The sequence below is a fragment of the Chamaea fasciata genome, unplaced genomic scaffold (genome assembly GCF_029207755.1).
Source record: "Chamaea fasciata isolate MVZ Bird 193981 ecotype frontalis unplaced genomic scaffold, bChaFas1.0.hap1 SCAF_1, whole genome shotgun sequence".
Classification (NCBI taxonomy): Eukaryota; Metazoa; Chordata; class Aves; order Passeriformes; family Sylviidae; genus Chamaea; species Chamaea fasciata.
In genome coordinates, this window is record NW_027094086.1 from 103,001,086 (window position 1) to 103,018,304 (window position 17,219).

At 34.4% G+C, this 17,219-nt stretch overlaps 1 protein-coding gene across 1 annotated transcript in view; it reads left to right on the plus strand.

Annotated features, from left to right (window-relative positions):
• Positions 1–17,219, plus strand: part of CNTNAP2 (contactin associated protein 2) — a 765,857-nt gene that overhangs the window by 209,583 nt on the left and 539,055 nt on the right. The window contains exon 6 of the mRNA XM_066189178.1: positions 15,585–15,788. Within this exon, the coding sequence (XP_066045275.1) occupies positions 15,585–15,788 (204 nt within the window). The remainder of the gene's footprint in view (positions 1–15,584; positions 15,789–17,219) is intronic.

The window sequence follows — 17,219 nt, forward strand, 5'->3', positions numbered from 1 at the left end:
TGCCTTAGGAATTCCAAAGACTTATACCAAACTGTATCAACTCCTCTTACAAGAATACTGCATTTTGTTGATCCTGTTTAATTTTTATGCTTGTCATATTTAAAGTGCTTATGAATTTTAATGACAAAAGTAAGATACCTCTAAGTTTTGGACATTTCATAACTTTGGATGTCAAAAGGAACCTCTAGATATTATTTTGATTCCTTCATAAGAATATTAACAAAGGTTCAAAATTGTTATTTGTGATATAGGCAACAGCTTACAAGAAGAATCAGACTACATGGTTGCTTGCAGTATTTAAAAAAGTACAAATAGGTTTATTTCAGTTTAAAATAAGAAAACCCTTATTTTTAATATCTAAATATAGAAAGTAAAATAATTTGATCCGATGCGTCCTTTGAATCTTCTGGTTAGTACAGCACCAATTCTTCTGGTCATAGTAATTTAATTCTCAGTAATTTCCAGGTTAATATAAATTGCTTTCAGAGAAACTGTCGAGTGAGTCCTGAAAGTTGTGAGCACTACTGATCAGTGGGACCTTAATTTATTTGCCACAACCACCAGGCTTTCAACTTTCCTGGTCCCTGGGAGGCAACTGGTGAAAGGACAACCAGAAAAATGAGTGCTAAATTCTGAAGAAGTTTGGCTTGGCCAGTGTCTTTCTTGGTTGTTTTTTTTTTTTTTTTCATATTTGTATAGTGTTGTGAGGACATACAAGACTTATGACTTCAGTTCTTGTGAGTGCGTGCACCCTATTGAAGCATCGCTTCAAAGTACCATTTTTGTACGACCTCAAAAAAGTTATAAGTTAAGGCGCTTCACTGTGAAATGCAAACATGTATAAAGAGATAGCCTTGTTAGTAAAATTGAGGAAGAAGGAGGGAAAGAAAAAGAAGGGACATGGCAGAGAGAGAGATGGGGAAGAGAAACAGTTCACTGGCAGGAATAAGAGTTATTTACTGGAAATAATCCACATCCTTCTTGACAAAAGCCTAATAAGTTTGTGGGCATGGGTGGAATAAGATGAGACATTAACAAATGCATGAACATCACACATAAGTAATTCTAGCAATAAATATTCCTGAGCCTCCCACCAGCCCTCTCCTCCTCCACTTCTTTGTAATTTCACTGACTTATCTCTGCAGTAAAAAAATCTAATTAGATTGCAAAGAGTAGCACATTAATTAACAGATAAACTAACAGTATTAAACAGCAATAGTCTAGAAGCTGACTCTGGTCTTCCTAATTAGGCAACTCTCTCAGCATGAAGTAGGAAAAGCAACTAACACAACAAAATAACATAAAGGGCAAGAGGGCCCATTATGCTGGTAGACAGTGAAGAAAAGGAGCCACAGAAGGGATAAAAAAACCCCAAACCTGAACACCATTTATGCTTAGTGATCTCTAACTGCTCCATGAGTTGCACTGAGATTATGACAGATTTATATTCAGCATATTTGATAAGTGCTAAAGTAATCCATTTTTCTTAGGAAAAGCATCTTAAAGAGAGATAGCAGGGATCAAATTTTTGTCTTTGTGTTGTCTTAACTGAGATGAGAGCTGTGTAATTATTTACTTAGGCATTTAGTTAAAATGTTTCTTCCTATTCATTTTGTAGAACTGAGCTGGTCTTGGTAGAATAGGTTGGTTTTGGTTTTTTTTTTTATTTCAGGGTATTTCAACTTTCACTTTCAAGTTGTATATTTATTTTATATTGTTTTACTGTTCCACTTTTGTATTTTGTTGCTTAAAGTTCAATGAAAAAGGCTTGTGCCTGAAACATTTTCTGTACATGAAGGACATTCACTAGCTGAGAAATGCCCGTTAAGTTCAGTGAGATTTTTGCCATTAGTAGCTCAGGCAATGCGGAGCTAATCTGGCAAATATTAACTCAAAAGCTGGATACCACACTTTCACACATCCCTTGAGAGAAAACAGACTACAGAACTGACCTGTACAGGATGCTCTGAAGATATGTAGCACATCTAGAAGAAGCAAAAAGAAATCTGTTTTCCCTCACTGAGGTTAAAAAGAACCTGGAAAATCCTGTCTTTATTTTAAGTTTAGTTTATCTTGCAGCTCTTACAGTATGAACCAACTCTAAATCTGTTGCCAAATCAGTGTATACAAAGCCTGTTAAAGAAAGAATAGATAATTTGGACAATACTGGCTGTGGTAAATGAGACAATGTATTTATTGTCTCTGTAAAGGTATACTTAAATATCAGTATTATTAAGTGGGTTATTTCATCTGGTAAGAAGAAATGCACAGCTGTTCCTTAAAAGAGTTCCTTAGAAGAGAAGACTGAATGAAGCTTGCCCAAAGGATTTGGAGTATAAGAATTGTTATTTCTGGTGACACCATTTTGCACTAAACAAACAAAATTTTCCATAACATGGATACTATGATAGGATATCAGCAGATGGTCTTGAAAGTACTGCTGTTGCTGAGTGATCTACTCTAAAATTCAAAGCAATACTGATGCTACTGAAGCTGAAATAGCATTGGTAGTGGTGGGATTTTCTTGTAATAATTCTTCGATGTAGACAAGGTCATCTAAAGCAGTTTAAGCACCTTTAAATGAAAAGAGTTTACAGTCCATTTGATCTCCCTTTGGCTTTAATTACAGCTGCCTGCACAGCAGTGCCCTAAAGGATCAAGGATTTTTGGAAGAAAACAATTCTAAGGATTCAAAAAGTTACTGCCAGAAGGACCCATCCTCGTTAAAATAGATTCGTGGAAGGGATATGGATTGAGGGTTTTTGATTGTTAAAAGAAAATGCTGAAAATATATTTACTTAAATATGTTAGAAAATTCAATGAAGAACTTTATTGGGGGGAGTAGAACAAGAAATAAAAGTCAATAAGGACTGGGGGCCTAAGATCTTATAAGTTTATCATTTTCAGTATAGCTAGAGTTTTTTTTCCCAAAGCCATCAGGTAATGGGGACACACCTTACTGTTGTAACATAGAGTTCAATGACTGTCAAAAAGTTCTTAGAGGCCCAGGTGTTCCTCTACGGTGTCTTCTTTCTGCTTTTTGAAGTAACTGAAACATTGCTCTGCACTGAAAGCGTAATCCTTTGAAGAAGGTTCACTCCCCAAAACTGTCCAAACAGGAGCTTGGTGTATGCAAGGCTGAGCAGAAAAAGTTTTGGTTGAATTCCACATGATGTGATATCTCAGATTCAGCAGCGATTTGCAAACTCTTTAATTAGCTTGGACAGGCAGTGTCTCTGCAAAATTCTTTCCTCATTATCATAAGCATCTTGCAAAATCCTTAAAGAATCCTGAAAATAATAATAAAAAAGCCTGCATATATTTTACCTTTTAACTTTCATTCTCTTTGTGCTTCCTGCTTGTTGCAAGCAAGTCTGACTTTCCACTGAAGCTCAGTTGTGTGGAGAGGGACATAATGCTTTCACACACCAATAAGAGTAGTGTCTGATTTCCCTGGGAGGTTACAATCACTCATCAAAAAAGAAAAAAAAAATCCGTATTTCATTCCAAAATGAATGCTGTCAACATAAGGAGTTCTATATCCTTATTTTTCCTCTTCCTCCAAAAACTCAGGATTTCTTCCTGAGCAGTTTTAGGATTTGTAGTTTGGGTGTCTTCTCTCCTTGGGATTTGATTTCTAACCAGATACATCTCCTATAAAACACTAGGGACAGTCTTTCTATTATTTAATGCAGTGGCTCAGGCAAGCACGATAACAGAGAAGGAAACACAATCCTGGCGAAGAACCCCACGGGCTGAAAAAAGAAAAAAGTGAAGCAGTATTGTACAGACTGTATCTGCTAGAAGGCACTGAACTGGCACTTTTCAAACAAGTTTGGAAATTATAAGAGAGTATTTTTTTTAATTCATTCTCTAAATCCTGTTAATGTGCACCAGTCTACCCAGTTTCAAGCTACCAGCAATAATGTTGGACCAGAATAATTCCATATTTACCAAGTTGCAAACACAGACATGTACAACTACACGTGGACAGCATTGCATGAAAAATTTTCATTGTTCATGAGTACAATGTACACCATTTGTTGGCATTGTTTGAGTGCGTTTACTTGTTTGACTTGAAAATGAAAATTAAAAAGGAAGATACAGATTGTATAAAAATGCCCTTAGTACACATCAGAGTAGTGCTTTATTACTCATCAGAGCAAGTTGCTTTTTGGTTTTGTTAGGCAAACTAGTGTGAGCCATTTGTTACAAGAGCAGAATTTTTAAGCAGTTAGGAATTTTTTTCTCCTTATTTGTCATTGTGTAAAAATGATAGCTCATCTTCACTTGCTACACATTAAGTATTTTATGCATTTCTTGTATCTACAACACTGCCTTAATGATGTTGAAATTTCAATTAGCAATTCTTACATTTTGATGAAACTGTCCATAAATTAATGGGCTGTAATCTATAGGTAAAAATTAAAGGTTAAAAATAATTTCAGTACTTCTGTAGAGGTTAAGGGTGTGATTTTTTGAGAAAATACTTATACTTAGTGGGTTGTGAAGAGAATTTGTAATTTTCCTAATTAAATTATCTTATTGCAGTCGAATAGCAAACGATAAATTTACTCAAGACTAGGATTTAATAAGCAGAAAAAAGCAGTGGACATAGTATGGGGGGGGGTATTTAATATTCACGAGTCCTCCATTGTCTCATAAGATGGCTCCTTGTAATGAATTGTATTTGTTATTAAAACATCTACTTGGATAACAGTAGTTAGTCAGCAGTCCTCAAATTGATGTAAATGCATAGGAACCCAATTACAATTTTAAACATTTACATAAAATGGCTTATTTTATTCCCATTGATTTCTGAGAAAGACTCAGATTATTTTCTTAATGCTTTTGAACATAAAAGACACATTTCTGTAAGTACTTATGTGCTGACCCCCTAACCACTACTTCACAATTTATTCAACCTCATCAAAGGTGAAAAAGGAAAATGTTTGTTTAGATTTTCTTTCCTTAAAAGTGAATTGATACATAACAGGGGAGTTAGTCAGTTGTCTTTATTAAAAAGGTGGAAGTCTAACCCTTCACTGATATTAGTGATGAAAAACATGATTTCTGATACAGCATCTTTAGAAAGTCAGGAGTGCAGAAACTGACTTGAGATGATCTGCTGGTTCAGCAATACTTTCCCTAGGGAAAATGTTGGGACAAGAGGAGCAGCACTGGCTGTACAACAAGATATTGCATGCACAAACTAAACAAGAATTGTCAGGTAAATAACCTCTTCATAGATTTTTTTCTACTGAAGACTTATATTTTAAAATATACTGACAGTAGTATCTGCATTTATATTGGCATTGATTTTTTGTTTTAGGATGCTGCTACATAGATAGAAAGAGTTCACAAAAGCTTATGTGTCCATTACTTGTTACCTTAGTTAGAATTTTTCTGTTTTGATAAAGTCTTCTCCCATATACCTGTAACAATAACTTGTTAAACCCTAAAGGAAACAATTTTCCTTTTGCAAATGAAATCCATGTGTGGATATATAATCCAAGATGTGGCTATCACATTACATATTAGTTTGTATTCCAGTGTAGCAAGCCAAGACAACGTCTGCTGCGTGCTTTACTTATTTGATTTGTTGTCTGGATAAAGGGTGAAAAATAACTTTCAAACGCCAGATTCATCACAGCCAAATCTGTAGGGAAAATTTCTCTGAATGCCTTGTTCCAGCATAAAGGAGGAAACTTTAAAAAATGGAATGTGGCAGTTTTAAGCAATAAAATTTACTTCTCCAAACCTGTGTTTTAAGGAAGCATTTTCCCATTTCATTCATGTGTAGCATTTATTGCTTCATGATTGAATAGCAGCATCTTATGAAGCTGGAGTGAGTTGACTTACATGAATTTCTTACATACTTGGAAAAATCTTGACTGTTATCCTCCCTTTCCTAATTAAACATAATCAATTATAGCCTAAGTAGGGGCTATGAAATTTCATCCACTGTGTGAATTTGCATATTTGCTGTATTGGCAGTCCTTACATACAGAGCTGGTTGAATTATTTTTAAGAATCAGATACAGGTTTTTGAAAATTACTGTTGAAAAATAATTTTGTTAATTACATCATCTCAAAAAATCTTGCACAATTTGAAGACTGAAAGAAAATGTTTTTTCAAATAATTTGTAAACATAGTTTGGCTGCCTCTACTAACAGATAAATGAAAAGAAAAAATGCTCCCATTTGAAAAAAAAAAGGTCCCTTTATTTTTGGAAAAAAAATAGAATTTGACAGGCTTGGTGAAATTTCTTTTCTTGAAGATACAGTCTTATGATATTTTGAGCCTTCCAGGCATTTCAAACTGATTAACCAAAAATGCCATTTCCTTTCCTTACTAAATCTGACTCTTCTACTAAGCAACAGGTTTAATTTTTATTTCTCTGTCAGGAGCCTATAAATTTAGAGACAAACACTCAAAAAATGTTTGAAGTGAAACAATAGTTTTAGATTCCAGTAATAATATTGACTTTAGAGCTTGAAGACTTAAATGAAATTAACCCCTTAGTTCAGAAAAAGTAAATCAGTCGTCATGGATGAAGAGCTGAAATTATAAGAGTAATGTATGTGATTTTTGTGATTGTAAGTATTGTGATTTTTTGTGATTTTAAGTATTGAACCTGCTGCATGTTAATCTATTTCAACTGGATGTAGGCAGATCCCTTACAGTTTTCCTGAGAACAAACTCTCATCTTACTGTATTTTTTTAGCTTTTAGTGATGGAAAATAGTCCAAAGTTCAGGAAATTCAGTTGCTGGCACTGGCTGAGCAGGGAAACCTGAAATGAGTGGTACAATTCCTCGGGGAGGAACAGACAGTCACACAGCTGAGGTACCATAAGCAAACTCCTGCTGGAGAAACTGTTCTGGCAAGTGGGGAATTTGATGGTCTTAAGCTCTGCAACACCAGGAACTCTTGAACTGTAAACTCTGCTAGAAGTTATAGATAAGTCAGGTCTGGCTGTAGGGAGGGACACACGATGTACCACTGACATTTGAAAGCGCAGCCTGATAAACACAAGGAAAATCACTTGCCAGTAAAGCAAATCTTCTGCTTCCTTGTTCAGTTAAGGAAAAAAGTGAAAACCCAGTTATCTGAAACTCAGTCCTGGCAGAACTAAATGCACAAATAAACTCTGGAGATGTGTGTTGTACTAGGTGAAATCTAGAGACCCCTTTGAACCTTCATGATTTTGTGACTCTGTGTTCTTACCTGATGTATTTCTTGTCATGGAGAACGTTTTTGCAACAAAAATGTTTTTTTTTCCTCTCAGGGAAATAGCTCACTTTATATGTGTGATATAATGCAAGTTAAGTATTTCACATTGCTGTATATTGAATCCTTCTGGGATTTGCTTTCCCAGAGTGTAAGCAGTTTTGCAATTGATGGTGATACAGTATCATCAATCCCTACATTTTTTCTAATTTTTTTTCAAATACAGCACTCATTCACTTAAAATTGGTAACTGTATGCCCTTTTACAGTAGCACCTTTATCACTTGAGGCTGTTCATATGTTAAATTTATATGATTTATATAATAGACTTTCACTGAACCAAGGCAGAATCTAACAAATGTAGATCATCTGAAAATAAAGCTTTGACTTGTAACCTTGAGTATGTGTGGGGCTTTTAAATTGAACACACTAAAATAAATACAAAGGATAGAAAACAGTGGATTCAGCCATCAGGAAATTTATCCTTGATCTATGCATGACAGAGTTTAGGGTTCAGATTTTATGGCTTGCAAGTTTGGAATGCAAACACTTTCTTACATCACAATGTGCAAGACATCATTGAGTGAGGAGTACAGTAGAGGTATACATGATCTGAGATATGTTGGATGTTAGGCAGGAGAGGAAAAATAATTTGACTTAATTACTTATTTGGAATTATTTGTCTACAATCAAGTTCCAGTGGTCTGCTTTTCCTATGTTGTGGTAAACACAAGATATTTACCTCTGATTAATTTGGAAATAAAACAGTGAAACTGAACTGTACAAATGCACAAAGTTGTTCTGCTATCGTTTATACTAAAGAATTTTCCTCTATTAACTCATCATTTTGAATAGAAATACAGTAGCTGAAAGTAGCAACTCTAGTTTCTGTTTCCATAAAATTAATTTATACACCAAGATGGAATTAGCAGCAGCAGACTCACAGTTGCAAGAAAGGACTACACATCTGTTTGAAATTTGGTTTTTTTTTGCCCTTAGGCAATAGTGAGGTTACTCATTGTAACAAATGTGAGTGTCCCATGGCCAGGTCTGTCTAAGTCTTGCACTCTGTGCTCTTTACAGTCTACTGCAGAAGTTTGAATGACAATTGCGAGATTTTTTACTGTTTGAGACTTCACTGAACACAGGAGCTTGAAATGGTCCATGCTCCCTACTCCTTAATCGTTGTCTATGCAGCTCACTTTGAGAGTTCAATTTAAATTCAAGCTTCCTGGCTGGAAGAAGTAAAGAATATGCGTTTGAGAGTGATTTTGTGAATAAAGGATATGGAACATGATTGAGAAAGAAGAATTTGGTCTAGAGTAATGGATGTTCTGAGAGCATCCAGATATTAAAAGACATGGAAAGATGATATACCAGGAGATGATTAAATTGGGTGGCATCAACTCAAAAAGAAATCAAAAAGAGAGCTTCAAAACCAATATTTTTTTAGGTCAACTGTGTGTCTTCCTGTTTTCAGGTAGCTGTAAACATTAAAACTAAAGCTCCAGCTAGTCATCCATTTCCTTAATGTTTTAATAGAGTGTCTTGTCCATTTTGTAGAGCATTTGTTCACTGTGTAAATAGAGTGTAAATGTTGTGAGACACAGTTCAACTTTTTTCTTTGCTGTAGATCTTTTTATAAGTAATGAATAAGTTCAGCAGTGTAATAAGGATTGAGACCTGTTTTGGCCATTTACCACGCAAGAGTCAGAGCTATCTTTTTTTATTGACCTGGAGCTCTTGTGATTTACCTTTTTAATAAACAGTGAAAACATTACTAGAGGCTAGATGTTTTCAAGTAAATTGAGTTCTTTACTGTACCTGGTTTTAGAGTTTAATTATGTACTTTAATGTTCCCATTGAGATCCAACATCAAATGATGGGTTTCAAAATGAAGAACAGAACTAAATATATTTACGATTGCAAGGAATGCTTCTGGCTTGTAAATCAGCATGATAAAATACAAAAAAAGCAGACTTTCTTTAGACTATTTGAATTATAAGTATATTTTTACCTGATTTATATTAAAATACCATATCCAGAGAATAGTAGATCATAGGGAATATTTTGCTACATATGGTTCATAGTTGCAAGGTGCCTGAATTTTAACTTTCACGATTGTAAATGAATCATATAAAGCTATACATATGAAAACTTTTCAATGTGTAAAAACTCATGTACAGCCATCAAAGCAGTATTTTTATTGATGCTGAATCTCTTTTTTTCCCTAGGAATAAACTCCTTGAAGTAGACTGCATCTCTTAGCATGCATTGTAATTGACTTTCTGGAGTCATAAAGCAGAATAGATTAGGGAAAGAATAGTTTTTGTCTGAGATGAAGATTATCTTGGCTAACAGTCTTAGTTCTCTCTGGCAATTGTAGTCCACTCTAGGAGACTACCAGGTACTGTTCAGTAGAATTTATTTTATGAACTGTGGTTAGAATGCATAAGCTTAAAACTGAATTGCAAAGTACATTATAAATATGTTCATTTTCTCATTTGTTCACCTTATAGTAAAAACATAGCATAAATAAAAATGTTCCCATTTAGTTTTTAAGTGAATTATCTTTATGAAATTTGGAGAATCAATGAAAGAAAATTTGCTTGAAAATAATCAGCCAAAAGTCATTAACTTTACATTGTTAAGTTCTTGAAAAATCATCCTATTTACACACACACTTAAGAAAATAATTGTGTAGTGTATTTGGAGGCCTTATCTAAGTACAAAAAATTTTCAAATGCTTCAGTGTTTTCTTCTGTGTATGTGGTAACTAATGCAAGTTAGTTGAAACTTCACAGAACTTGTTTTGTACACTTGTCACAAAATTATCATCTTAAGCAACAATTAGCTTGTATAAAAATTTAGTATAATAGCAACAGAAAGAACACAATTTTCCTACTTAAAAAAAACCAAAAGCGGGAGGACGTGTGTACACTTGAGGACACAGGACAACTTTTAGCCATGGTCATTATATTACATGTCTTTATATATATTTTATGTTCTTTTGTTTTTCTTTCTTTTTAAATTTTGCTTCTACTTCTTTTTTCATTTCACTTGTCACATTTGTTTCTTATTAGAAAGAAAATTATGACAAAGCCATGTATTTATGTCGCCCTAACTTTGCTTGCTTTTCAGTGTTTGCATTTTGTTCTCACGCAGCTTCAAGAAAACTATGTATATTTTTAGAATTTATCTATTTTGTTTACTTATTTCTCCTCTGGGAGGAGAAATATGATTGATGATGATCTTCACCAACGAGGTAAAAAACGTGGCAACCTATGTAGCCAATCTTTTGCCTTCTGAAAAAAACTGTATAAAAGATAAGATAGAAAATTAAAAATAGAACTTTCCTGCTGACCTTCCTGCTGCCTGCTTCATTCTTTCGTGTCCCAAAAAGCAACATATTTATAGACATTTTCCCAAGAGTTAGAAAAATTAATAGTAAAGACCACCATTATAATAACTATTTTTTTTAATAGGAATGTTATATTAGGGTAAAAATTGGGGAAAATATCTGTGCTTTGAAATTCAGGAAAAAAAATTTAAAGTACCAAGTGTTTTTTATGTATCTTCAGTGGATATTGCACACAGAACTTGGAAAAGCATTCTCACTACCTTAGGGAATACTTCCTCACAGATTTATTTGCAGAGTTTCTGGCAGGCATATAAAAAACAAGAGTAAAGTTCATGTCATTTACCCAAGAATTGAGTTAAAAATACACCTTGAAAAAACACACTCTTACTGCTTTGATACTGCATTGCCGTATATGTACTGTATGTAATGCAAAGAAAAAAAATTAAAAAGTTCCACACCTCCTTGCAAAGGTATCTTTTCTCTTTCAAATGTCCTCATCACTTGACAGATAACACCAGGATTCAGGCTCAATGCAGTGGAAACTAAGCAGGCAAGAGAAACATGAGACTGATTTTACTTCACCATGTGCTTCTAGAATATGAATAAGTACACATTATTGTATATGCAATGAGCGTCTGTATCTGTATTAGTTTTTTCTATTCCTTTGTGGCAGGTGCATTACCTTTTGAAAAAGGGAGTAAAGGCAGTGTCAGTTTGGCTGCAGCAGACTTCAGGCAAGAGCTGCCCATGTCTTTACAGCTGGGCTGTAGTGCCTGAAGGCAGTGCTTAAACATGGTACCTTTGGCTCTCTGCCTCATTGTAAGAGAACATAAAAGAGGGGGCAATCTTTTGACTGCTGTGCTGGGTCATGGCTTCCTTTTTTTTTTTTTTTTTTTTTTTTTTTTTTTTTTTTTTTTTGTGAAATGAGGTGTAGCAATGCATTTTAACATGAGTTCAGCTAGCTTAGTTCCACTGAGGCTCGAGCTGCAAAGACCCCAGTGGCAAATTCAACATGCTATCATGTTGACAGCATATGGAACTACTGAAAAAGTAGATTAGGATTTTCTGAAGAAATTTCTGTATATGTAGTTTTTTGTGAGTAATAACAAAATGAGGCAATAAACAAAATGCGGAAATAAATGAAATTATTCTTGATATGATTTTGAGCTTTATCCCTTGCTTTGTTAGAAGAAAACATTCCCTTTTTGCTGTTAAAATGCATAAAAAATACAGTGTTTATGGGCTTATATTTCCCATAATGATATTTTAGTACCTGTGTCTAATATAAGTGAAACTGTAGATGTGGAATAGTTTGGGCCAGTCAAAGATGCTTTGATGTATCTCTGATATTTTTAGATGGTAGATGCTCAGTGTACTGTTATTGCCATGTATTTTTATACTAACAGCACATCAGATCTAAGGTTCAAACTATGGAGTAAGAAAAGAATACTAAAAGTGAGGATCTTTTCCCTAAAGCTCATTTTGTCTAAACAGACAATTTAAGCAGGTGAAAAAATGGAGGAGAGATTACAGATTGAGAAAATTTCACCTAAGGTCGCTGCCTGTCAGTTGTACAGAACTTCTATATCTTTAATCCCACTGAAATATTCTGTGCAGGCTTTGAAGAGTCAATCATTCAGAGATCAGCAGCAATTTAAAAATATGTGTACATAGTAAATTTGTAATTTAGGAGGAGAAACATATTGCCATGGTTTTTGTTCACTGTATGGTAAACAGTTTTCTGGAAAGCACTTTGCTGTTCTGCTTTGTTTTGATCGCTGTTATTTTACTGTGCCAGGAAGCAGGGATTTTTTAGTAACTCCAGGCAGTACTTTGATCAAAGTAGCTAAGTCACTGTGAAGAAGTCTCAGTATCTCATGAGTCTTTGTGAATGAGCACTTCATTCTTAAAGTGCTGGCACTGAGGATAGTTGTATTTCTTTCAGAAGAAATGGAATAAATAGAGGTGTTCTGGAGCTTGAGTCTGATTTGGGGCTGTTTTTTTATAATTATTTAATTAGTTGTTTTAGAGTATCAAATAAAATATCATTAAATAGTTTTGAGTCCCTGATCAAATTTTGCCAAATCCTGCATGTAGCCAAAAGTACAGGACAAAAGCATAGGTAGGAAAACCTGTGGCTGAGGGTTTAGCTTCCTTTGAGATTTGTGAACAGGGCCACATGTGTCACCCAGTTTGTCCTGTCAATCTTTGCAAGGCTTTCTGAAATATTTTGAGAGGAAAATTGATGCTTCATTACTAATGAAAGGACTTTAATATGGTCTCAGACATTTGTTGGGAAAAGGCCTAACACATCTCCCTAGTCAAAGGAAAGTGGTATTATATTTTTTCATTTTTAGCAGTATGTTCCTTCCTATCCCTATAACAGGAAATCCAGTGGGGCAGAAATCAAATTGCAAGTAATCGGGTTTGTACTTCCTATTTCCATGTAATTAAAGAAAAAAACTCAGGTTTTCTTTCCCCCTTCTTTATTCATTTTCTTCTCTTTCTCCCTCTTTTTTTTAACTTTATCTTTTCTTATGAAGGTTTTCCCCATTGCAGCAGTAGCCTCTGACAACAATCACTGACTGCAGGTGAACGTACTTCATGTGATGGCTTAGGTCTCTTTCTTACTAATGCTGATAGATGAGAAAAATTATATATTTATACTGCAATTATAGGAATTATATGGTTTACTGTCTGAGCAGCATTCTGCACTGTGGTAATTATCATGATATTAAATAGCTGAATGTCATCATAGAAAGAACACAAGTCATTACTACAGTCTACATATGATAAGTCTTAAACGTAATTGCTATGTAATCTTCAGGTGATTGAATTATCATTCAGACCCATGCTGACAGTACAGCCATGTGTAAAAAAAAATCTACTTAATCAAAGATTACTGCGGTTTCTTTATTTAATTGAATTCTTTTCAAAACATGGAAATTCAGGGACAGATTCTGGAAAAATATGGCCTTTTTACTCATCTTTGTTAAAGTGTGTAATATGAATTTTCTTCAAAGAATGAGAACGCCTGTAGGAACAGATTGGGTACTTGTCTTATCATGGATATCTTGTGAATCCACAAAATTGTATGGTCCTGATCAGCTCTGGATCCCTGCCTATTAAGCCAAATTCTTCAGATGTTACATAGTGGTACCAGCTGGCCTTAGGGGAAAACTGATATACCCCATACAGGAGTTTCTGTAACCGTCAGACAGTAAATATAAGAAATTTTTTGGAAGACAATCTCAGACATTTCATGGGAAATCATCTCTTTATGATATATATATTTGGTTTGAAGGTTACTTAAGGTGTAATGGCCATCAATTTTCTTTCATATATAACACTTGTGCCAGGCAGTTGTATGTAGATTCAAAAGAACAGGATCTCTAAAGCAAATTTGCTTAACATAAAAGATTGATTTTGGTGATAAGAGTGCCTTTCATGCTGCATTTTTTTTTTCTGCAAATAGGTTTAGTGTTTTTCTGAAAGTTGGTTTTGTTTTTTCTTCCATAAACTACATATAAAAATCTCAAGAATTAATTTCTCAGGTCTCCTGACAGCTTGCTCAATTTAGTTGGCATAAACAATAAGGGGATCACAGTTTATCACTTCTTTACAGGAAGCCTTTACAGGTTTAGGAAGACTTGGCCATGTAAATTCAAACTGAAATATATGCAGTTAAGCATAGCATACATAGTGTTTTAAAGGAGTTTTGAAACAGTCTTCTGTGTTAATTACACAACAGAATTGTGTTTGTGTTTTTGAGAGGGGATGGAAGATTTAAATTAATTCCTACCATATTAACAAAAACAAGTTAGAAATTTTAAAAAGTTGCAAGCAATCACTGAAGAGAAGACCACAGAAGAAGACAAAAATCAGATGTGGTTGAAGAATATATGATACAATGCCATTCTTCTCTTCATTCAGAGCACAAATGAATATGGTATATCAATAAGGTGTATGAACACTTTTGAAGAACATGAAGAATTTTACTTAATGACTATTCAAATTGTTAGTTGTCAACAGTGAGAATGAAATGTTCATACAAATAGTAGCTAAGAAACTGCTGATTTGATTATTAGCAGCTTGCATAGGGGATTTCTTAAACAAATATGTGTAAATTTTCAGTGATAAATACTGGTTTGAAATCTTTTACAGAAGTCAGCTTAAGTGACAAGATTCAATATTCAGCATAAATGCATCTGCTGTATGGAATCCAGTTCTGCAGCTATTTTTACCGTGGATCTAGCACTCAGAAAAATGTGGAAAATTGGCGTTCATTCTTTAAAGTAGAGATTATGTCATGAAAATAAAACAACTCAAAATTTTGTAGTGTTAATATGAAATATTTATATGAATATTGGATTGATCCTAAATGTTTGCATTCCTGTTTCCACATATTTTGAACAAAACCAAACTTGATAAAAAATTAGTTCAAATAACAGAGTTGGTTTTTTTTCTTCTCAACATTATTTGAGGTCACAACTTACCTGCCTTTTCCTGAAATAGACAAGGCTTTTGTCTGTTTTACATAAAATCTAAAATTGCCAGGCAGTTACTCTGGGCTCGTGTCTTATTGTTTACAGTTCTTACACATACCTATAGTGAATTTTAAAGAAGTATCAAATGCTTTATTAATGACCACACAGACATTTACCTTTCATTTTGAGCTCTAATTAGTAAAATGTACATGGCAGCAATTATATTTGAGAGAAACAGAAAGTCACTGAGCACAGCCGTAGCATTTTACCTCCCAAATCTGACTTGTTTCTATTTTTGCATTATGTGGGTTAAATTTGTATTCTGCCTGGTTCTTACTTTTTATGGTATTAAATTGTGGTCAAAAGAAAATGTATTTACAATGCATATCACATTTGCACATTTTTTATTCTGTTCAGGTACAATCTGCGTATGGCATGCCTATTTTTCCAGAGGCCATATGATTATATAATCTCATTAATGATTTTGTTTTTTTTTTCTTTTAGGGTCTGATGTTATCAATTTTGATGGCCATGTAGTGCTACCATACAGATTCAGGAACAAGAAAATGAAAACACTGAAAGATGTAATCTCTCTGAAATTTAAGACCTCTGAAAACGAAGGTGTAATCTTCCATGGAGAAGGACAGCAAGGAGACTATATCACCTTGGAACTAAAGAAAGCCAAACTTGTTTTAAATTTAAATTTAGGTATGTTTTGATTGTTAAGCATTGCAGTAATTTTTAGCTCTCCCACAAAAATTTTAGGTTAAACACTTCATCCTCTTTCCCACAGTAATTTGATAAGCCACATCATTTATTCAGATAATTTGTTGAAAATGTTGTAAATTCCCTTTCTATATGTGGGGGGAGTGTGCGTGCATGTTTAGTTCCATCCTGTCCCTTTTGCTCTGTGTGATATACTACAAAAAGAAGATCATACAGAAAAGCAAGATCAGCAATATATTGTCATTACTACAAACAAAAAAATAAAATAGCTCGCCAGAATTATATTTGGCCTCAGCTGTGGCTTTGTGTGAGAGAAAGACACTGTCATCACTTCTGGAGGAATTAAGGTCACCCTTAGGAACCTTGCAGAAAAAAAAAAAAGTATCAGTCTAAAAGCTACAGGCCAAATGAAGTTGGAGTTCAGCAGCCTTCCTAGAGTCTGAGAAGGAAGGGTAGGAAAGGGAAAGAGACAGATTGTTTTATCAGGTAATCTTATGATGAAATCCTGTATATATATTATTCTAGTTCCAGTCCATCTGGTAGAGGACTACAGGCTCATAAGTGACTGGATTTATAAAGTACATTTATTATGAAAAAGACCCACATTTATCTGGTTTCAGGTAATTTTCCATTCAAACAAAAGAACCTTAGAAAAAGATTTCAAGCAATTTTCCTTAGTTCTCTTATAGACACATGAAGAGTAAATTGTTCCATTTGTTATTTACATTGAATAGTACTTATTTCCACTAGCATTTTCTCCTGCTCTTTTTCTAACAATGAACATGAACAGATGATCAGGAAAGCACACCTTCCTATAGCAGTTACCTATTTTCAGTTTTCAGCAATTTTAATTGCAGTAGTAACCCTTTCAATTCCTGTTCCTCTACATTCTTCAGCACCAACTGTCTTTATAAACTATTTAAACTTCCATATGTGAGTTTGGGGGGGATGTTCTTAAATCATTAGGCTGCTAAATGGGATTAGGCCCTTTGACACACTCTCGATAAACAGATGTAATGCTTTATGGTGTTCTTATTCCTCTGTCTGAGGGTATTGTCTTTGCATCAGACATAGTAGAAAAAGATGCTCATCTTGCCTGGTGATATCCAGTGACTTAATTTCAAACACCAGAGGGTGGGGAAAGGATGGGGAGACAAGTGGATTTAGGTTTCACTTTGCACTGTGTTCAACTTTGCGTTGAAGAAACTGAGGCTCAATGACATGCATGCAATTCTATTTTATTTTTTAACCAACAAAACCATTGGCCTTCAGCATAAAGGCAGGATGGTCATTCGTAGGGAAGTAATGTTATAAGCCACGAAAGTGTGATTTGCCAGAATGTGTTTTCAGCATGCACAGACTTCAATATCTCAGTTGCAGGCACTCTTGAGGGTAAGAAATTCTCAGCCTCAG